Genomic DNA, 24,508 nt, shown 5'->3' on the forward strand with positions numbered 1-24,508 from the left:
TCCACCTGTATTTCTATATAACCCCACTACATGTTGATACCTGATGTAGTCAATATCATGGCAGGGTGGATGAAACGTCATCATCACAAGGGCTTTCTTGAAGGTGACTGATCCTGTAAAAGAACAACTGAAGAAGAACAAGAATGGAATACTTCTTCCTGATAATATATGAACAATTATTACAGATCCATCCAATTGTGGTAAGAATAATGTTCTCATGACATTGCTATCACATGTAGGTGGAGTTCCGAGTTGAGCATCTTAGTGTATTTTCAAAAAATACTGTTTCAGCTCAAGTATCACCTAATCCAGGAAATATAGCGCGATGTCAAAGGCGTTACATAAACAGCATTCAGTGACAGCAGTGGTATCCCCAAACCTAAAAGAGTAAAACCTAACACTGTCTTCATATTTTACGATGTTACTGTGAAAAACCAATACCAAATTCAAAAATAATTTTGTTTCAATCCTCATATTTGCGCTGATGTATTGTCTCTAAGCCAAACATACTCCAGAGTCTCAAAACAGTTGGTTACGGATAATGCAAACCTCATTATAGCCTTCACACTAGACAGTCTGAATTTAAAACACATTTACCAAGCACTTGTAGGAACTGAGAAGTCGTTCAATGAGTTTCTAAAGATATGTGCTGACTACTGTAATCATTCACTGTATGTGTTTCTCGTTATTGATGAAACAAGAAAATACAATGATGGTAGGTACACACGAAATCTATCTATCTATCTATCTATCTATATATATATATATATATATATATATATATATATATATATATATATATATATATATATATATATATAGCCCAGTAAGAGAGGTGAGAACATCAGTATACGCTGCACCATGGACGAATTCGCTTGCTTGTCCAGCTCTGAACCTGAGAGAATGGGTGTACATAAACAAAACATTCGCTTGTACATGCATGCGAAAATTCAGTCTATCGTGCTATCGTGCATAAATTTGGAGGTATGTGCATGGAGCTAGGGACATATTACCAGATACTTCTGAAAATGAACAACGCATTAACTGACGTAGTTACTGAAATCGGTAAGAAAGTAACCGACTTAACTGAAAAGATCGAGGCTATTGAGGAGAAAATAGAATAGAGACCCTTGTTGTAGAGAAGCAGGGGCAGCCACATAATATGAGGAAGAAGAGCGTGAGCAATGAATATCAGGAATCCGGTAAACCATCAAATCTGCGACATCGCTGCGGCAGGAAAATTATCTTGCAAGAACGGTACCAGCGACTACTGTAGAGAATCGTTCAATGTGATGCAGATTTTAATGCTGGGCGATCAACAAGTGTCAGCGTGGGAATCATTCAACGAAACATCATCGATATGGGCCTTTGGAACCGAAGGCCCACTCGAGTACACTTGATGACTGACCAGCGCAAAGCTTTGGACCTCGCCTGGCCCATCAACACCGACATTGGACTGTTGATGACAGGAAACATGCTGCCTCGTTGGACAACTCTCATTTCAAATTGTATTGAGCAGATGAACGTATACGGAAATGGAGACAACCTCATGAATCCATGGACCTTGCATGTCAGCAAGGGACTGTTCAAGCTGGTGGAGGCTCTGTAATCGTGTGAGGCGTGTGCAGTTGGAGTGATTGGGACCCCTGATACGTCTAGATACGACTCTGCCAGGTGACATGTACGTAAGCATCCTGTCTGATCAGCTGCATCCATTTAAATGCATTGTGCATTGGGCAACTACAACAGGACAATGCGACACCCCAGACTTCCAGAGCTGCTACAGAGTAACTCCAGGAACACTCTTCTTAGTTGAAACGCTTTCTCTGGCCACCAGAGCCACTAGACATGAACATTATTGAGCATATCTGGGATGCCTTGCAACATGCTGTTCAGGAGAGTCCTCCACCCCCTCGTGCTCTTACAGATTTATTGACAGCCCTACAGGATTTATGGTGGAAATTCCCTCCAGCACAACTCAGACATTACACGAGTCCATGCCACATCGTTTTGCGACTCTTCTCCATGCTCACAGCAGCCCTTCACAATGTTAGGCAGATGTACCAGTTTCTTTGGCTCTTTAGTGTATTATCGCCTGTGATAACCATTCTTGTTTGATTTTGGCAACGTCTATGTCCATGATATCACAGCAGGTTACCAAACCTTTGCTGGAGTTAAGGGAGTTACGTAACTCAAAAATGATGTCATACTGACCCAAATTTATGACTTCTTAAGTATTTGCACCTCCTTTGCCCGGTTAGTCTTGACCAGCAAGGAACCATTTCGCAACTGCTTAATAGAGTTTAGGCTACCAGCAAGCCCTTCTAAGCCCTTATGGATATACAAGGGGACTGTTTATCAAATGCTCTCTCCTTCCTCTTGATCACTACAAAGACGTTCTGATTCATGGCTCCTTGAGCCCCGTTACTGAAATGAAATGTCTTGTGGCTAGGGCCTCCCATTGGATAGACCGGTCGCCTGGTGCAAGTCTTATGAGTTGAGGCCATTTCGGCGACTTGCGTGTCGATGGGGATGAGATGATAATGACGAGGACAACACAACACCCAGTCCCAGAGCAGAGAAAATCTCCGACACAGCCGGGAATCGAACCTGGGCCCCTTTGCACGGCATTCCGTTGCACTGACCACTCAGCTATCGGGGCAGCCAGCCTTGTTACTGACAAGAAGTTGATTATCAGGAGGACTAGCTCCCTCATTCTTCTGGATGAATGGATGATAGTACTCCCATGCAGTAAAACCTTCCCGCTCGGAGGAGAAGAAGAAGGTTTCGAGGGTTCCATCTCGGCCCCATGAGCAGCTAGGGAAATAAGGATCCATTCAGACAGAGCGCCACATGCCCAATAAGCCTTATACAATTGAGGTGAGGTAGGTTTCCCAGAGGTTGCCCACTAACGACTGTTCCACCTCAACAGGCATATATCTCATCAGCACGCAGCTGTCCTTGAGATTGAGGGCTTTTTTTTATAGAGGTTTATTACATCCTCACGATCTGGGCTGTCAAGCCAAGATCCCCATTCACTCTGATACTCAACGTTTCACCGCCGCGCCGCACAGTGATCGCTGAAGCATGCCCAGAGCGGCGGCTCTTAGCAGTCCTGAGGACGCCAAGTGCGTACTCCGCAGACGGATGCTGAGCCCCAGATGGCAGGAGTCATCGAGTGCTGAAGCTATAGCGACCAGAAGAAAAACAGGAGTAAAATATATGGAGCTTCCTTCTCCTGCAGCAGGATATGTTGTGAGCGTGTGGGTGCTATTCTGTCATTCTGCGCAACGGATTAATCTGAGATGTACCCTTTACCCTGTGGCTCCTGCAAGATGCGATTTCCACCCCTACACTACTACAGAAGTCAGACAGACGCTCCTAACGTTCTAAAGAGAAATGCCCGAAAAACTTTCAGCAATAAATATCTTCTGGAGTCGTCTGCTGTAAGGAAGTGACACAAAAATTCACAAAATTTCTTACGTCACTAGTGGGATACTAGGGTACTGGAGTTGTGCTAGTTAGTGTAAGAAAAACATGAAACTAACGAAAATTATTATTTATTTTGCAAAAATTCCGAGAAATAACAATGGCACTTTTAGTTATGAACTGAACAAGTTATTTCTGGGTTCTTTTCGGAATGTGAAGTTACCTCTTAAGGATAGGATTCACTAATGAAATTTCTATACAAAGTTTAAGATTGTTATTGACTTGGCAGAATGGCTGAGAGCTGCACCTACTCAACTTGAATAATTATCCGATAGAATGTTGCTAGGTATGGTCGAGTCTGTCATGTGTGAAATGCAGTGAAGTGTACTGTTGTGGAGGAAATATGGGGCTCGCAAGAGCTGTAGCGCACAATACCGTAAGGTGCGATGACTGCTGTCTGTGCTGCTCGCTGCTGACAAATAAGATAACTCTCGTTCTATCTGGATTGACCTTCGCCAATCAAACTCTCCCTATGCCTTGATAAAGTCAAGGACTCCTATTCGCCCCTAGTCTAACTATTGGCGTGGTACACCGGTCAGATAACCAGTCCACTGCAATGCCACTCAAAAATTCGCTCGCAGGCGTTTAACTATAACTCTGTCCGTTCACACCGCACAATAAGTGTGGCTGTCAACACAGTGAACAATGCTTAATCGCAAGGACTCAATATAGAGTCGCACTCTGATTTGCTCTCGATAGAGGTGCTCTCCCAGTGAAGTACTGAGGAGAGACTTGTTCCTCACTCTTTGAGTACACGTACGAGCACACATGCTCTCGTTACGTGTTCTCGCTCCAAGAGCGACAAGGGAACGGCCCCTCTCCATGCCAGACATGAAGGGGTATATCTTTTGGTCTCATCCATTACTTCTTCAGCTCAAGGCGTCAGAAATATTGTCTGCCAATCAGCATTGCTCTTCTAAAACGGGAGAATGACGTTTCGTTTAAGCGACCAATCCAGAGATTTGTAGCATCGGCGTTTGGCGTTTGCTGTCTCCCTGTGAAAATCTCTGAAACTGCGTGCTATATTTGTAAAGAATGAGTAGGCTGGTTGCTCCCACACAATGTAGCGGAATTTGCTTTTAAGCCGAACACGGGGTCATTCTTCCTTTCACTCAGGCAAGCGCTGTCTGCTCATGGGCGGTCACTGGCCGACATAGATAGGCTGAGTCGTCCTCTGAAGGGACCGGCCCCCCCCCAGCGTGCGGTTTGCATCTCCTGAACTAAAAGTCCCTGTGACCGTCATGACTTGAATGTGTGTGTGTGTACGCCAGCCTCGAGTATTTCAATCTCTGTGCGCATCTGCAATTTATTAGTTATTTGCATATCGTTTACATGAATTCATACAACATTGACTTTATCTTATCGAGTTTGGGTTCGAATGAAGCGTCTTGATGTGCGGAATATGATTATGAGGGCGGAATATGTAAGCAATGAAGGTCAGGAGACCACGACGTCTTACAATGTGTATCCCATTCAACAGTGTACTGAGGCTTGTGGGGAATAAGGGAAAAGATAGAGCAAATATAGAAGTTAAGGAAATGTACATAGATACATAGACATAGTGTCCCCTTTCTCTGCAATCTATTATCTCCATATTGAATCAAAGAGTCATGCTACTGTGGGATGAAAAAAGGCTGCTGGCGAGGGACAATGAACTGTGATCAGAGAAACCTGTTTTTAAGCTGAGGGCCTCAGCAACCACTCCAGTTGGACTAAGTCATCTTGACATCTCTCTGAACAGGGCACTGTCTCATAAGTAAGGAATAAGGAGTAAGACGACGATTCACGTAAATAGACGACTGAATACTAGAAATAGGAGAGTGCAGCACCATTAAAACCAAGAGCAGTCAACACTCGCCACAGAAAATCGTGACTAACTTGGTGAAATGCATGTTTAAAATCAATCAAAATAAAGCTTCCAACACAGGAACTGTGGAGGCAATCGAGATGAGATCACGACATTCAGCATCGAGAGTCAAGAGAAAACGTCCAGGGTAATTACTCTGATAACATGTGACAATGTCAGCAAGCAAAACCGACAGGAGGCTATTTACCGTCCACCCTACAGTTTTACGAGGGTCACTCCAAAAGAAATGCACACTATTTTTGTAAAAATACAGTTTTCATTCTGCATGTGTGAAAGTATTACAGTGTGTAGATACATCCTTCTCGCTTGTTTTCAAACTTAGTTCAACCTCTTCCAGTGAGTGGCGCCATCACAGCATGTCTTCAAGATGGCTGCTACACTTGACGTTCGTCAGAAGCAACGTGCTGTCGTAGAATTCCTGTCCTGTGACAACAAGACCGTGGTTGAATAAGGTGTATGGAGATGCTGCTGTCGATCGCAGTACAGTTAGTCGGTGGGCAAGCAGGTTACGTGATGAAAGCGGGCACGGCAATATTGAGGGTTGTCCTCGCAGCGGCAGGCCTCGTACTGCACATTCTCCAGACAATGTGCAGAGAGTTAACAAACTGGTGACTGCTGACAGACGCATCACAGTGAACGAGTTGTCACGCTACGTTGGGATAGAGGAAGGAAATGTTTGCAGAGTACTGAAAGTGTCGGCGTTAAGAAAGGTTTGTGCCAGGTGGGTTCCCAGGATGTTGACAGTGGCTCACGAAGAAACAAGAAAAACTGTATACAGCGAACGTTTGGAACAGTACGAGAATGGTGGAGATGAATGTAACTATTATGTCTTTGGGACGCTTAAAGACTCTCTTCGTGGAACAAAGTCTGAAGATGATGACTCCCTTGTGCACGCTGCCAAACAGTGGCTCCAGCAGGTTGGTCCAGATTTTTACCGTGCGGGTACACAGGCGCTGGTTCCAAGATGGCGTAAGGCAGTTGTGAGGGATGGAAATTATGTGGAGAAATGGAAATATTGTTCCTAAAGGATGTATGTACACACTGTAAAACTTTCAAACATGTGGAATAAAAGATGGATTTAAAAAAAATAGTGTGCATTTCTTTTGGAATAAGAACTGAGTAGTTTACGCATTGTATCAGGCTATCATGATCACTCACGTCCATCTGCATAACGAATAATGGTAGTGAGACACGTCCCCTGAGATCGCGCTCGAAGCCGCATTAGACGATACAGAGAAGCCAGCTCATCCTGGAGAATCTAACGTGGCTGGGAACGCAAACGAATACCATCTAATTTTAGTCTTTTAGTTACAGGAGTCTTGCCTCCACGTGGTGAACTTCCATAACTCCAAGTGGGGCGTCTCGAGCATTATCAAAAGATCACGAAGGACAGCGTAATAAAATTACCGAGTCGTCCTCATTTCCGCCGCTTTAGCAGCAATGAATCGCAAGAGTTCAGTGAAAAGCCGAGGTTTGGCAATCCATGATTCAGTATCTGAGGGATAACGCACTTGGGAACGGCTTGCTCGTCCCCACACGGCAGTGATGATGTAAGCCAGAGAGCGGTCCGGCAGATTAAAATATTCAGCTTCTAAACAGAGCGAGGAAGATGTACCCGCTGCGGGACGTGGTTAAAACTAATTGAAACAGCAGAGTGGTCGGTAAAGCTGGCAATCATTGTATCAATTGACAAAAATTGGCTCCACAGGGAAACTGAAAAATGGTTACGGCCCAGTCAAATAGTGGAAGTAGCTGTAAAACTCGTAAAAAGTACTAATGTGGGATATCTTAGGACCAAGCATCCTCTAGACTCAACGACGCCACTATATCATTGAGTTCATGACAATAATTATAACTGGGAGTCTGATCCACAGGACGTATAACACAGTTGAAATCCATCCATATCACCATGAAAATTTTTCGCGATTTGATGAAGTAAATAAATGGCATCTTCCTTATAAAAGACCTAGCGCCCATGTGTACGACCGGAAGCAGATGGGACATAAAGAAAAGTTAAGGCGAGATCTTAAAAGTGACACCCCGCACCCCGACTATAGTCCAGCATTTCAAAGTCCATAAACGGAATACCGTCCCTATATAGCACGGTCTTGTCAACTCAACTTTACGGTGCATCATTAAAAAAACATAGAATACCGAGGGAGACAAAACACATAAAATAACACTTCTTGCAAACGCACAACATTAGCTTGAGAATAAACCGTCATAAGGGGAGGTTACCCTATTAACATTAGTTAAGAAATGTAGGGCACGAAAGTGGAACTAGAAAAGAACTTACGCATCACGTCCCGCTCGCCACAACACCGGCAGACGGCGGAGCGCAAGTACAGGATTTGAGTTCTCTCCATCGGAAGATGCAGGTTTCATATTTTGTTTTCTTTTTTCCACATGACGCTGCACGCTCAGGCTGAAAACGCTGTTTCGCACCACTACGTGACAACATAACTTCTTGACGTGGAACGGAAGGCGAGGAACACAACCAGGAGCGATAAATCTCATCACGAGATAAAGAAGAGACAGACGATGCAGCGTCTGAAGCTGTCTGTTTCATCTGACTACCCGGAAGAGAACCCGCAGTAACCGGTTGCTCCAACGTATCAGACGGAAGAAGGGATGAGATTGGACTAGAACACTGTTAAGGCAGCTCAGCACACGATTTCTCCGTCAAATCATCGGAACAGACGTCCCTACCCATGGAGGAAAGGACGTAGACCCAACATTCATTTCAACATCAGCAGAACTAGCCTCGCCATCCCTGGCGAAACAAGAATCGCAATTAACGGCAGTGTTTAGAGCATCACCTCTGGAAGAAGCACCCTCCACCACCATCTTCTCGTGAGGCGAGATTGGGGAGGGGTGACTTCGAAATCTTCACCATTGTGAGGCGGCCGGCGTTTAAATTCTGCTACCCGTGACGGCGCACTAACGGCAGCAGGGGCCGCGCCGCGCCGCGTCGAAAGTCGCGAGGAGTGGGGGGCAACGTCTCCGAACGTCCTCCACAGCTGCAGAAGTACTGACACCAGTTTGCGAAGAGACTAACTCAGCTAATGTCAAAGAACGACGTTTTTCATAGGACGATTTTAAAACCGTAACACGACGAAGACAATTGGTTCTGAGAGGGCCACTTTCATTACAAAGGAAGTAGGTTCCTTCTAGCCCTGTGCACATAACCACAAACATTCAGATGTAAAGGAAGGTTTTTTTGAACACATGTTTCTACTGTTCAGATACCACTGTAACATTGCAAGCGATGTTGAGTAGGCCATCGTTCCCGCCGAATATGCCGAACGAATCCATAAGGAGGAAATGAACCGTTCACTTCGGGAGGAAGATTGTAAACTCTAACCGGGATATACTCGGTCGCAGCATTTACAGGAAGGACGGGACTAACAGAACCATTACCATGTGGCCGGCCGAAGTGGCCGTGCGGTTAAAGGCGCTGCAGTCTGGAACCGCAAGACCGCTACGGTCGCAGGTTCGAATCCTGCCTTGGGCATGGATGTTTGTGATGTCCTTAGGTTGGTTAGGTTTAACTAGTTCTAAGTTCTAGGGGACTAATGACCTCAGCAGTTGAGTCCCATAGTGCTCAGAGCCATTTGAATCATTACCATGTGTAAATATCACCTGAGAAACAACCCGCGATAGAAGCCGATCAGCTTGCATAAAAATAAGCAGTATCTACCTGATCAGGTGTATCTCGAATCGTATCAACCAATCGATCGTGAATTTCTAGCGAGCCCTGTTGAACATGACGCGTACTCTCGTCAAAACTGAAACGAACGTTACCCCGACGAAGAGTACTCTTGGGAAACTCGACAGACATCTTGGTGTGGGCAGCAAACGCTGCCTCCAGGGAACAAACGAACAACGGAGTTAGGCTAGAATTATGCGACATCGGGCGACGCACACACAAAACTCAGTATACTCAAGTTCGACAGGCGGAAGTAAGGACAACCTGCTCGCTCGACGCGCGAGGCGGATCTGTCCGTTCGGCTGCGGATTCCGTGAACCCTTGTGGCCGTACACGGCAAAGAGCATAAGCACGCCTGTAATTTTCAAACTCGGTTTTATCTCTACTTACACATGTTGATGTCCTAGTTGTACCCTACACCCTTTTGCAATAGGAACTAAATCAATGAGGGGAAGTTCGTGCGGTTCCCCTATCAACTAGTTTCGAGTTTAGCGCGCTCTTAGCCGCGATGACAACACACCAGGTTGGACTTCAAATGTGAAGCGGGCAGCTAAGTCACGGCACAATACTCAACAAAAGATTGGAAGCATGTTTCACGTTTTTTATACAGGGTGTTACAAAAAGCGGTTCTAGGCGCTTCAGTCCGGAACCGCGCGACCGCTATGGTCGCAGGTTCGAATCCTGCGTTGGACAGGGATGTGTGTATGATGTCCTTAAGTTAGTTAGGTTTAAGTAGTTCTAAGTTATAGGGGACTGATGACCTCAGATGTTAAGTCCCATAGTGCTCAGAGCCATTTTTTTTTTTTTTTTGTTACAAAAAGGTACGGTCAAACTTCCAGGAAACATTCCTCACACACAAAGAAAGAAAATATGTTATGTGGACATATGTCCGCAAACGCTTACGTTCCATGTTAGAGCTCATTTTATTACTTCTCTTGAAATCACATTAATCATGGAATGGAAACACACAGCAACAGAACGTACCAGCGTGACTTCAAACACTTTGTTACAGGAAATGTTCAAAATGTCCTCCGTTAACGAGGATAGATGCATCCACCCTCCGTCGCATGGAATCCCTGATGCAGCCCTGGAGAATGGCGTATTGTATCACAGCCGTCTACAATACGAGCACGAAGAGTCTCTACATTTGGTACCGGGATTGCGTAGACAAGAGCTTTCAAATGACCCCATAAACGAAAGTCAAGCGGGTTGAGGTCAGGAGAGCGTGGAGGCCATGGAATTGGTCGGCCTCTACCAATCCATCGGTCACCGAATCTGTTGTTGAGAATCGTACGAACACTTCGACTGAAATGCGCAAGAGCTCCATCGTGCATGAACCACATGTTGTGTCGTACTTGTAAAGGCACATGTTCTAGCAGCACAGGTAGAGTATCCCGTATGAAATCATGAAAACGTGCTCCACTGAGCGTAGGTGGAAGAACATGGGGGCCAATCAAGACATCACCAACAATGCCTGCCCAAACGTTCACAGAAAATCTGTGTTGACGACGTGATTGCGCAACTGCGTGCGGATTCTCGTCAGCCCACACATGTTGATTGTGAAAATTTACAATTTGATCACGTTGGAATGAAGCCTCATCCGAAAAGAGAACATTTGCACTGAAATGAGGATTGACACATTGTTGGATGAACCATTCGCAGAAGTGTACCAGTGGAGGCCAATCAGCTGCTGATAGTGCCTGCACACGCTGTACATGGTGCGGAAACAACTGGTTCTCCCGTAGCACTCTCCATACAGTGGCTTGGTCAACGTTACCTTGTACAGTAGCAACTTCTCTGACGCTGACACTAGGGTTATCGTCAAGTGCACGAAGAATTGCCGCGTCCATTGCAGGGGTCCTCGTCGTTCTAGGTCTTCCCCAGTCGCGAGTCATAGGCTGGAATGTTCCGTGCTCCCTAAGACGCCGATCAATTGCTTCGAACGTCTTCCAGTCAGGACACCTTCGTTCTGGAAATCTGTCTCGATACAAACGTACCGCGCTACGGCTATTGCCCCGTGCTAATCCATACATCAAATGGGCATCTGCCAACTCCGCATTTGTAAACATTGCACTGACTGCAAAACCACGTTCGTGATGAACACTAACCTGTTGATGCTACGTACTGATGTGCTTCATGCTAGTACTGTAGAGCAATGAGTCGCATGTGAACACAAGCACCGAAGTCAACATTACCTTCCTTCAATTGGGCCAACTGGCGGTGAATCGAGGAAGTACAGTACATACTGACGAAACTAAAATGAGCTCTAACATGGAAATTAAGCGTTTCCGGACACATGTCCACATAACATCTTTTCTTTATTTGTGTGTGAGGAATGTTTCCTGAAAGTTTGGCCGTACCTTTTTGTAACACCCTGTATACGACTCTCCGCTATTAAATGTGTGATCGAAAGTAGTTGACAAGTGTGGTCAGGAAATGTCATACGATCCGACGTTCTTATTTTCTGCTGTAGAAAGAGAACACACATGTAGTTAAATTAGTCACACACTGACAAGTAACTCATCGATTACTGGTTAAACTTGTTGCAGAATAAGGACACAATTTAAAGCCATAAAGCAGTAAAGCACTGCAACGACAAGTAGTTCCTTAGTAATGCAAGCAGGCTCTTTCTTTTTTTGCCGGACGTAGGGATGCCATTTTGGTCTTGTAGTAGAAGAGCACGGTATGTCTTGTGCAAAGGCAGTGCTCTGCTACTGGAAATTTATCTTGTTGGCCCAGATGATATCATCGGTGTTTCACTTTGTGATGCGTCTGGCCAATGTACGGTATTTCACACTGATGCGGATTCTCATAACGGCTTCATTTCCTAAGGCCGATGGCGACAATGAATTGAGGAAGAACGTTTCACAAACTGACTAAAGAATTCTCTGTATTTGTTTTTATCTGATATGAGTCAAAAAACGTGCTGCTTCTGCATAATATAATAGTAATGAAAGCCACTGTGACGGTATGTGGAAACATAAGAACAATGTGTTATTCTTTCTAGATAGACGATAAAATAAATGATCCAGGGGTCCTTATATGGCAGCTCACTTGCAAGCCAACATTCATGTATTTTGATAAAAGCATATAAGCCATCTGACGTTGAATATATACATTCGAAACTGGTGACGGCGCTGTTTTCGATTAACTAAACCAAAATGAAATTGTGTCTGATAGCTGCTGTACACTATCAACATTCTGTATGCCGAACAGCCAGAGCTCTACAATCATGTATTGTTAAAAAAAAATAGCACAAAAGACACTCTTCGAAAAGAGAGTGGGGGGAAGGGGCAAAGTTCCAAAACCTCTGAGGAAACAATGATTCTTATCATTTACCAGCTTGGAAATCTTGATTCGAAAGTGTGGTATATCCGTTAATCATAATCTTTCTATTTCTTATGGTGTATTCACATAGGGAACATCTCACTATACAGTTCATGCACTAACGGAAATGCGAAAAATTGTAATAGCTGTACAGAAAGGCTGAAACGACTTCATACTCGAAGAAGGGGAAGCAACGTACCACCAGTAAGTGATTAGCACTGAAACTTTGACATAAAACGACCAGCGTGCTCTGTCGTGTGGTCGAATAGGTCAGATTTACTACAAACTCATCCAGTGAAGAGCCGGCTAACGAAGTTAGAACGTCAAATAACTTGCCATTATACGTCTTCGACGTAAGGAGCAAAGCTTCATAGTGTATGAGATCGAACAGGAGAATATGCTCTGTCTCTAGGAAATATGACTCCCACAACCATGACGTTCCAGCTCGTATAGGGCATGAGAGAGCGCTGCAGTGTACAGGATGTTTTTAATTAAACTTTCACTACCTGAGCCGGTGTATAGGAAAACTATTTATGGTATGGGCACCCAACTTTATAGGACCGTGTGCTGCAAGATTTTCGTCGTTAGTAGTGCTGATGTTACGACTTGCCTTAGGCGCCGGTACTGGTACGGTGTCGCAGGGTTGAAACACAATCACCAGTGCGCTTCACAGCTGCAGACAGTCAACACGGTTCTGGAAACGACGAGGAGGGCTTCAGTCGTAAAACTGTTTTATTAAAACAACACCAACAGTGATGTTTGCTCTTCGCGAGTATGGACCCATTAAAGGAACAGGAGAAGTCCTCTTTCGGAATATGAGTTGAAGAACATAATTCGGAAGTTCGAATTAACAGGCGATTTGGGAATCGTTCCTGGGAAAGGCTGGCAGCCAACTGCGCCACAACCTGTTGAAGAAGTTACTGTTGCCACGCTTGAGAATGATGCATGCAACTTCGATCTGCAAGCAGCGTACGAGCTGCGCCCACCGTTGTTTCGGGCAGCAGTAGAGCAACCTCTAGCGCCGTTCCGGGCAGTCGTGGATTTAGATGGTCGTCTCATTGAGCAACGTTTGTAACCTGGAATGTAAACATGGTACGCAATGATCAGATGTTACTCCCTCAGTTGTTTGTTCGTTATTTCTCTTCTGCATCTCCTTACAAATGTTCCCACAAAATTTCGTTGTCCTACGATCACCCGTCTGTCTTGGGGGTCATCTCAAGTAATGATTGATTATAATTTCCCTGTACAATGCGACCTCATCTCGTGGCGACAGCCTTCTTCTTCGCATGGACGTACTAGAATGTACAGTTTCGTCAGGAACAGTCTGAAAAGCCTGTAAGGACGTTGCAGGATATGTTGTGCAGAGAAATAGTTCTTAAGAAAAAAAGTCGGTACGTTGGCTCTTTTTCCGAGTTAATTAGCATTGAAGTTTGCCAGTCAGGCTGTTCCGCGCGCGAATTCAAGTGGCCCGCCGAGACGGTGTCGCCAAAGGTGTTCTCAGTTTTATTTCCTGAAACCGAACAAGAGAATGATAATGCTAATTAACTCCGAAACGGTCCAACATATCGAATATGATATTTCTCAGCACGACCTATTCCGCAACACCCTCTTTTCGAACTATTTGTGATCACCCTGTATAGCTTCATCCACGTTGCTGGGCACTGCAAGCGGTGAGGAACCATTTGATTTGGCATGTCTACCCCATTAACTGGAAGTCGTTTAGTTCACACATATGCCGTTTCGTCGATCCACAGTGTCCAACGCCTGTTGCAATGGACAGCTGTACGCAATTGCTCTCGTACTGAGGGACAAAATATGACGTTTTCGGGAGAGTTCCACATCTAGACCCTACTGTTAGGGCCATACACATGTTAGATAACCTAGGTTGTAGCCTATCCAAGATTTTATTCAGCATGGTCACTGAGCAAGCTGTAAAGGAAACGAAGGATGAATTTGGAAAGGGCGTTAAAGTTTTCGATATGTTGATGACATTCCCACTCTGTAGAAGAGGCTAAGGATTTTGAAGAGCAGATATTCGGAATGAATCTCGAGGAAACGTTATGAAATGATCACCAACAAAACCAAATTAACGGTAATGGTTCAAATGGCTCTGAGCACTATGCGACTTAACATCTGAGGTCATCAGTCCCCTAGAACTTAGAACTACTTAAACCTAACTAACCTAAGGACATCACACACATCTATGCCCGAGGCAGGATTCGAACCTGCGACCGTAGCGGTCGCGCGGTTCCAGACTGAAGCGCCTAGAACCGCTCGGCCACAGCGGCAGGCCAACGGTAATGGAATGAAGTCGAATTCAACCAGGAGATGCTGAGGGAATTAGGTTAGACACTATAGTAGTAGATGAGTTTTGGTCTTGGGATAGTAAAATATTTGATGATGGCTAAACTAGACAGAATATAAAGTCCAGGCTCGCAATAGCAAGAAAAGTATTTCTGGAAATGAGAAATTTTTTAACATCGAATATAAATTTACGTGTTAGCAAGTCTTTTCTCAAAGTAACTATCTGGCTTCTAGCCTTGTACGGAAGTGAAATGTGGACGATGAACCGTTCAGACAAGAAGAGAATAGAAGCTTCTTAAATGCCTAAGATTACACGTTTATTAAGAAAACTGAAAGTGGAGGGAACAGAAAGAAAGAAAAAGTAAAGAAAAATTGACGTCAGTTGCATCAGGATTTCATGCAGTCAGCCGCGACAAGTGAAAGGTGTGGCAGGCTGTCCCGAGCCCACGATTTCCTGCTTGCTAAGTAGGCCTAGTTGCATTGACCACTGCACCACCCGGGGACAGTTTTTACCATAAATGTGCGGACTATCTTCCCACTCAGCGCCACCTGTCTGTCCATGTCTCCCATGATATCTTATTTAGATTCCCACTGGAGGTCGAACGTAAATGTGCATCCACATTGAAGATTGTGGATTTATTGCCCATCGAGGCGACTCAGTGATATGAATGCGTGGTGTCTGTTGTTTTGGACATTTCCAAACACCACGCGGAATCCGCAGCTGTGAAACATATGTAGACTGAAGGTGGAGGAGGCCACCAATCCACCGTCTTCATTACGGATGGATTTTTACGTTCGACCTCCAGTGGGAATCTAAAATTAGCGAGCGTGGAGGACATAAAGGGGGACTGTCGATAGGTGGCGCTAAGTGGGAATGTGAGTCGACCAGGGAGTGAGCTGGGACAGTCCGCGCATTTGCGATAAACACTGTGTCCGGGTGGTGCAGCGGCTAGCGTAACTGCTTAGTAAGCAGAAGGTCCCGGTCCGGCATACATTTTCACATGATGTCGCTGATTCACCGTAAAAGTCCCTATACAGCTGATCTCAGTAGTTCTTGTCCTTTCCTTTCTCCCTCCTCCACCTCCCATTTACGTAATATGTATCACAGATGCGGATTTCTAGTGGTGTCTCTTCTTTCTGGCATGTCCGAAAGAACAGACACCGCACATAAATATTATACGTTTAGATTTCATAACCAATGAGGAGATAACAATGTAATTGAGAGAAAAAGAAATTTATGGCACAACTTGACTAAAATAAAATATCAGTTGATAGAAAACGTCCTGATGCATCAAGGCATCGTCAGTTTGGTAATGGAGGAAAATTGGGGTGAGAGTAAAATTTGTAGAGAGAAGTTAAGGTTTGAATATTAATTGCACGTAGGTTGCAGTAGTTCTGCATGACAGATTAGAGTTGAGAGCTGAATCGTTCAAGCCTTCGTACTGAAGACCACAACAAAGTGAACAGTGAATTAGGTATTAACGTGGTGACAGTGGTGATTGCTTTGTCGAGTGTAGACAGCTTCATTTGTCATGGTTTGCAGTCGCACCGAACGCAACATGTTACTTCGACCTCTAAGAACTGAGAGCAGTCTCACGGCTCTGGCTACTTCAGTAGATTCTGGAGACGGAGGTATTACCACTACTGCGAACAACTGCCCAGCAGAGAAATGGACGGCTACATCTGCTTCCATGTCTTCAAGTCCTACTGCTATGTCACTCGCAGAGCATATCTGAATGGAAGGCAACTTGTTCGTCACAGTTCTGCAGCAACTATTGTTGATGCTTTGTAAATGGCGTAAGAACTACATGGAGGGATATCTTGCAGGAAAGTATCCAGATCCTCTTTGACTCTGCGCCACGGCGTTTAAAATGTTCAAATGTGTGAATTCCTACGGGACCAAACTGCTTAGGTCATCGGTCCCTAGACTTACACAGTGCTTAAACTAACTTGTGCTGAGAACAACCCATGCCCGAGGGAGGACTTGAACCTTCGGCAGGAGGGGCCGCGCAGTTGGTTACATGACGCCTCAAACCGCGCAGCCAGTCTGCTTGGCACACGGCGTTTAAGAGTTTCCAGCTGCAGCAGGTGGAGTATATACCATACTGAATTCTGGATATCAGATTTTATGTGCAGTTCTGGAATCGTATAATTTTGTTTTACTGTAATATAGCCGACGTGTTATATAAAGTTCAGTTTAGTCACACATATCCTTTCTAATGTTGCAAATTTGTGAAGCGCTTCTTTATATTGCTACTGGAATACGTGTTATTACATATTTCGATGTCTGCAAAGTTGTTGAACCACTTGAGGTTCTTTTTAAGCCAGAAACTACTTTTCGTAATTCTCATCGCATATCTTAACAATACTTGTTTCCCGTACGAAAGAATAGCCTTTCTGAACTCGGTTTCTGTGTTTCAGAGCAGCCTGTTAGTCGACCGATGGGGCAGCACTGGTGGCTGGGGCCGCATGTACAACCTAACGGAGAAAGATATGTTCACGTACATGAAGCTCAACTTTCCTAACGTCTTCGAAGCTTTTTACGGCTCCTTTGGTGTCACGGGCCCTCCAGCACCAGCCGTACGTATCTGGAACGCACTCACTTTAAATATGCGTGCGCGCGCGCGTGTGTGTGTGTGTGTGTGTGTGTGTGTGTGTGTGTGTGTGTGTGTGTGTGTATGTGTGTGCGTGCATGTGTCCATGTATGTGTGTGTGCGTGGGTGACGGGAGTGGTTAAGGAGTGAGAGGAGGGAGAAGGAAGAAACTTGATTGCTAAGTGAAGAGCAAGGATAAAGGAAATATGATACACACTGCAAAGGGATGAAACATATACTTCTATGGACCCATACTGAAACATCCATATTAGTACGTAGTGTAGCCTCGACGGCGGCAATGCAGGCACTGACTCTGCATTCCAGTCCGGCGTACATATGCCGAATACTGTCGTGGGTTACGTCATGCCACACCTGCTCGACCTGTTCACGTAATTCTGTTGGTTAAAGAATCGCATGAGTCACTTCTCGCTTTAACATATACAACATGTATTCGATTGGAGACATGTCTAGGGATCGTGCTGGCCGGAGAAGTTTCTGAAAGTCTTTAAGAGCACGTTGAGTTTCACGGCCAGCGTGTAGGCGAGCATTATCATAATGCAACAACACATCACCTTCCTGTTGCAATAATGGCAAAAAAACGGCTCTAAAACATTTTGCATGTACTGAGCGTTGGTCAGCGTCCCCTACAGAAACATCAAAAGTGAACGAGAGTTGTAGCTTATGGTACCACAGACCGTTAGGCATGGGGTGGAACTAGTGTGGTTGGTTGGTTGGTATAAAAGAGGGAGGAAAGGACCAAACTACGAGGTCATCTGTCCCTTGTTACTATTAAAACAACGCCGCAAGTGTGAGAATAAAACAGGTAAGACATATAACATAAAACGGAAAGAAAGGAAAAACCACAAGAACGAAGGAAATTCAACGAACACCAAAAGGAACGAAAGAGGACAAGGAAACAACAGAGAGACCCAAGAAACAATTAGAGAAGAGTAACACAAGAAAGCAGATGACTGTGGCTGGCTGACTACGAGCATAAAAAGGAGAAGCTCGCCACTCTGCAACACATTAAAACGTCCACCCTAAAAGCACTAGGGTGAAGAACACAGAGCGACAAAGGACAATCGCGAAAACTCAGATCAAATTATAAAACCCACCCTCACAAATAAAACGAAAAACTGTAGCTGCTGTTGAAGCACTGTCGCCCAACACCGAAGTTAGGGTGCTGGGAAAGATAAAAGTCCGCCGAAGAGCAGCTAAAAGTGGGCAGTCCAGCAAGAGGTGGACGACTGTCATTTGGGAGCCACAGCGACACAGAAGTGGGTGCTCACGACGGAGTAGGTAACCATGCATTAGCCACGTATGGCCAATGCAGAGCCGGTAGAGAACAACTGATTCCCTGCTAGAGGATCGCATGGAAGACTTCCACATAGTGGTAGTCTCCTTAATGATATGCAGTTTGTTGTGCGTACTGTTATGCCATTCCGTCTCCCAAAGCCAGAAAACCCTGTGGTGTAAGACAGAACGCAGGTCAGCTTCGGAGATGCCCATCTCCAGAAGCTGTTTCCGCGTCACCTGTTGGGCCAGCCTGTCGGCAAGTTCATCACCTGGGATTCCGACGTGCCAATGGGATCCACACAAACACCACTGAATGTTGGGACTGTTCCAGAGCATAGATGGACTCCTGGATGGGTGCTACAAGAGGATGGCGACGGTAGCACTGGTCGATAGCTTGTAGGCTGCTCAATGAGTCAGTACACAGGAGAAATGACTCGCCAGGGCACGAGTGCATGTGCTCAATAGCACGAAAAAATGGCTCTGAGCACTATGGGACTTAACATCTGAGGTCATCAGTCCCCTAGAACTTAGAACTACTTACACTTAACTAACCTAACGACACCACACACATCCATGCCCGAGGCAGGATTCGAACCGGCGACCGTAGCAGTCACGCGGTTCCGGACTGGAGCGCCTAGAACCGCTCGGCCACCGCGGACGGCCAAGAGCACAAGACATGGCTGCCAGCTCTGCAGTGAAAACATTGATGCCATCTGGCAAGAAGTGCTGTTCAATATGTCCGCCATGAACATACGCAAAGCCTACATGCCAGAATTCTGCTCCTAAAGCTTGACCTAAGTATAACCATAATAGACTCTGATAGCTAATTGGATACATGAATTACTCATTACTCATGAGTTACACTTTCTGTTTTATCAGCATACCTCAGATCAACATGTATACCTACAAACAACTTGCAAACAGATATTGCTCATGTGCTAAATGACATACTTCAATACTTCAAATATCTCATACTCAATACACTTCGTTACACATAACTCCCACAATTTAACAGCAACTTCAACTGCAAATAAATGTATATCTATCTTCAACCTACATCAATCCTCCATATACTTTAATACTTCAAACATCTCATACTCAATACACTTCATTACACATAACTCCCTCAACTTAACAGCAACTTCAACTGCAAATAAATATACATCTTCAAACTACATCAACCCTCCATATTTGCTGCAATAACTACATAAAAATATTACAACAGGCTCCTTGGCCTCTCCGTTCATCATATGTCACATAATTTATTCGAACAACTATCTGCTCATGTATTTGTTTCTTTATATGATCATCTACTTACAAGCTGATACATTACTTCATTCTCTTACAATTGCTTGACCTTTTTATGCCTCATAAAACAACTCTGTAAGATTACACAAACTCTTGTTTGACCAATTAGCTTCCCACCACATTTTATAAACATTAAATTTCTGATCTGGTTCTCCTTTTATTACTTCTGGCACTATTAATTTTGTAATGTACTGACACTAAACTGATTTTTAACTTATTGATTCTTTGACATGTCACACTCCACATCAACAGTAACTACTTATCCTTATTTTAAGTCAACTATAAATCTGCTAGATGGTTCCTGAGTGGATGACCAGTACCAATCCTAACTACTACACACTAACTTTCTTAACCTAAGGATAGAGAAAGATGATAGAGGAGTGAAACTTGAAATAAGAAATAAAGTCTCACCCAGCTGGGAGTGTACCAGTCGCCACTTGGTATACCAGCAAAAGAGTTGCTTGCTCCCTACACCTAACTTTCTTCAATTCGTACCTTATAATCCCTTCGTCTATTTTCTCCCCTCTCAGAATTCCTGTCATTATCATCATCATCTCTCCCATGATTGTGGTGAAACTGTCGACCATTGGCATGGTTCCTATATCCATTACCCCCACCTCTACCTCTGCAATTTGGTGGGCCATTAAAATGACTTTGATGGTATTTATTTCCATCTTGGTTCTGATCACGCATCTTATTGTTTTCCTGTGCACGAATAGTTTCTAATTGCTCCAATACTTCCATTAAAGTATCTTTATCTTTAATCAGGCTTCCGGATAAGTTTTCTTGCATCCTGCGACTTAACCTCCTTTTAATTGCTGATATCATTATGTCGTCATTCAATGGCTGCTCCAATGTTTCATTCAACTCTCATAGATGCTCAGCAAATTCTCTCAAGCTACCTCTCCAGGTGTCAAGGGACTTGTGATGCAGTAAATCTTCAAGTGTTGCACATTGGTGACTTTTGGACCAGTATTTCTTTAAAAACTCTTCCTCAAATTGACTGTAGCTGGTAACTTCTTCTTTCTTCCTAACGCCCCAGGTGAAAGCTTCACCTTCTATTCTGTCTATTGCGAACTGAATTTTATCTGCATCTCGTTAAGTGTGCTGGGAAAACTCCTTGTAACCACATAGTAAATATCATTGGATGTAATGCCCCTTTGGGTTCATATTTTTGCCCCATGTCGGTCTGCGTATACCTATTATCAGCATTTACTATTGTAATGAAGTTGCCCTCCCCTACTGTTAAGGTGGCACTATTTATCTTCCTATCAATCTCTTCAGTTTTAGTTTCTAGCTGTTGGACTCCCTCCTGCAGCTGTTTGATCTCACTTGTGACTATATGTTCCACAGCCTCCTCCAGTTTCACTTGCCTATTTCCCAATTTACCAATATTAACCTGGCACAGCTGCTGTACTTGTACCACGTCTTTAATCTGCTGGTGTTGTTGTGTTTCCATTTTCTGCAGTCTCCCTTCTAATTCAGTTTTGACACCCTTAACATCTCCCTCAGCTTTTCCAATTATCTCTGTCTTCAAATCGTTCATCTCTTCTCGGAGTTGATCTACCTTCACCTGTAGCTTGTCATCTCTCTCCTGAAGAGTTATTATCATCTGTTCCTGGAATTCCTGCAGTCCTTTCCTTAAATTTTCTTGGTATACTTGGGACATCTCTGCTATACTTTTTGCTATACTTTTCTTGATTTCTTTGTTTTCTTTCTTGATTTCGTCATTCCCCCCCTTCTATTCGCTTGTTGATTTCTTGGAGCATCTCTCCCATATGCTTGTTGAATTCTTGGAGCACCTTAAGTATTACTGACTGCGATTCTCCATCCTCAAGACTCAGTTCCTTTCTAATTGGTTTTACCGGTGTCTCAGGATAACTGGTTGAATGACCCAATGGGCTGTCCATTGACATTCCACTACTACCAAATCCTGACTCATCCTTGTCCTCCTGAACTATATCCATTTTTCTAACCACCTTCTCCACAACCTTTTCTTTCAATTCTGGATCCATTCTCAACTATTCACTATGTATAGACAAGAAAAAAAAATAACCTCCTAGTAACGCAAACACTCACTAATTAGCTAATAACGAAATAATCCTTCACTGTATTCAGTTAACCCAGACTGGCAAAATAGACCTCTCCGTTGAACACCATAAATTACAGAATCCAATCTACATCAAACATCAGTGACTGCATTTATACACAAAATCTCGAAGTAACATACACACAACTTAGAAGACATATAAACATGTAGTTTACAATAAAAAATGCAAATGAGACACTATTCTGTGCTGTACAGCATGAAAACACGAGCATATTAGCATAGCATGCTTCAGAGCAAATTCGCAAAGAAATGTTAACAAAATATTGTTTTTATTTTTTTTTTTGCAATTGACAAATTTAATTTGAAGTTCCTTCTGCACTGTGAACATAGTGCAATATTAATTAGTCTCGCGCCAGCAAATCGCCCTCACTCACCCCTCGACGCTCGTCGAAGTCACGATGTTTTGACGTTTGAAGTCGCGCTACTAGTCGTGTTGGCGTTGGCTCCTCCGGCACGGCGGCTGTCGGGCGAAACGTCGTGGTAGCTGGTGTGGTGCCGTGTGCACTGCTTACGTCCGTGACGACTCGCGCTGACGCAGTCTCGTAGTTCGGTGGTTGGCGACGGGATGGAGCTGCGGTCACTTATTTCGTTGATAGGCGGGTAGATGGCGCAGGCGTCGTATACTTCGGGGGGTACGCCACTAGATGTCGAACTCCGCGTAGTCGTTGTTCCTACTTCAGCCACTTGGCTCCGCTGTAGTCACTGTCAGTGTGGTATATCTCCGCTACCGAAATCCTTGCTGTCGTGGCGTGTGGAACTTCTTCACTGCTTCAGATGTTTTGGTTAGCCGCTCACAGAGTCTGGGTGACGTCATCCAACAATTTCGCCAGTCAACACTCGCAAATGCAGTAACAGTTTATGGATCCACATCAAAATGAGCGATTTACACCGTTCGAAACACAATTTCGGATACAAAGTCACTTGAAAACAAGTTCCTGATACTTCCGCAACGGAATTTAGGCTGGTTCACTCGCGATTATGCACAAACGCGCCTTTTCTTAGAATATGAATTCTACAGCAATTCACGCAGGTTCTCGTGTCCATACTTCAATATATTGTTTATTAACACTGCTTTTGTCACTTGAACCCATAAAAACAAATGGTTTACTGTTACTCAGTCACTTTTGCACTTAATTGTCGCAATAATGTGCTTCTTTCCCGCGATTTCTAATTTCATCATAAATCCATTACATTATAATGTATCTAGTTGGAATACTGTAATTTTAGTCACGATAATGACAATACCGGATTGCTCTTGCACTAAAATTGTTCGATAATTGCAAATGTCATTCCACTGAAACGAAAAATTGAGGTCAATAAACCATTGTTCGCATCCGAAGATTGCAACTGTCCTTTTCACGGGAGCCAAGATGAAACACTCCCATTTAATTCCTTAATTGGGATTTTGTGTAATTTATCGAAGCCGCCAAACAGTTAATTATTATGATTATATGACCGTGTGCTTAATGGATGAAAGGCTATCGGTTTTTCTGTGTGGTTTCGGGGATACTTCAACCGAGTGCGGCTGTTTTGCAACTGAATAGTGGAATGATTGAAAGTTTGTCTATTATTAAGGACCATAAAGGTTGCGATGTACAAACTGATATATATTTCCTACTAACACACAAATACTGATGCAGTTGCTACCTTTGCCTTGCACGTCTAATTACAGTTATATCCTTTTATTGGTTGCTGATTTTCAGTACTTCGTCACACGCAATGCTGATGGTTAACATTCACATCAATCCTCTAATCTGCGCTTATATGTTTATCTTTGCTATATACATCTTATCTATGACTAGCGCAGTAGTGGCGACTTTGATATCTTTGACGCATGCGCTTTCAATCCTCAGCAGCTTTGTATCACGTGACTCTCCGTATAAATAGGCACGCGCAAACGCTAGTCTCCGACTCGCCTTGAAGATGGCTGGGAGGTTTCCAGCCGAAATATCGCAAGAAGAATTGTCGCTGTCCCGAGTGCACGCCCGAAAGATGATGTAACAAGTTCAGGGGCACTGCACCATCTGGAGGAAGACATAAGTTGCAGACAGTTACGTTCTGCGTCGTCCTTATCCTGACGCCACAGCTTCAAGAGGAGTTTGAAGGGGTACAGGTTCACTACACACCAAGTTCAAGACGTAGACGCAAGCGCCACCTAACACCCTATTATAATCTCCTCCACATCCTCAGATACAGAGCTTATAGGTAGCAGTGGTATGGGTGCCACCGCAATGTCTGGATTCTAGAGTGCCTTCTTCTTTTTTGGTTTCTCTCACTGTTCCTTCGATGTTTCTGACTGGGAGGGCTTCACTGGGTCAGTCTCAGGGACTGAGGAGGACCGTGAAGCCCTACAACTAGTTACCTGTGGTTGCTTCAGCCACTGGTGGGTATCCGCTTTTCTACTGGACGGAAACTTGGAAGGGTGTGACCCAAGGGACCCCTTCCTGGCGAGAGGAGCCAAAAAAGACTTACACTTCTCTGGCTGAGACATGGGGATAGATGTC

General features: G+C 44.3%; 1 protein-coding gene across 2 annotated transcripts in view; it reads left to right on the forward strand.

Moving 5' to 3' along the window:
- LOC126455624 (uncharacterized) overlaps nt 1–24,508 on the forward strand; it is a 184,401-nt gene that overhangs the window by 87,174 nt on the left and 72,719 nt on the right. For both annotated transcript variants that reach the window (XR_007585343.1, XM_050091388.1), the window contains exon 3: nt 17,118–17,276. Coding sequence is in view for 1 of the 2 variants with exons in the window: in XM_050091388.1 (XP_049947345.1) it covers nt 17,118–17,276 (159 nt within the window). In the remaining variant the exon portion in view is untranslated. The remainder of the gene's footprint in view (nt 1–17,117; nt 17,277–24,508) is intronic.

Source organism: Schistocerca serialis, chromosome 2 (genome assembly GCF_023864345.2).
Source record: "Schistocerca serialis cubense isolate TAMUIC-IGC-003099 chromosome 2, iqSchSeri2.2, whole genome shotgun sequence".
In the NCBI taxonomy this organism is placed as follows: domain Eukaryota; kingdom Metazoa; phylum Arthropoda; class Insecta; order Orthoptera; family Acrididae; genus Schistocerca; species Schistocerca serialis.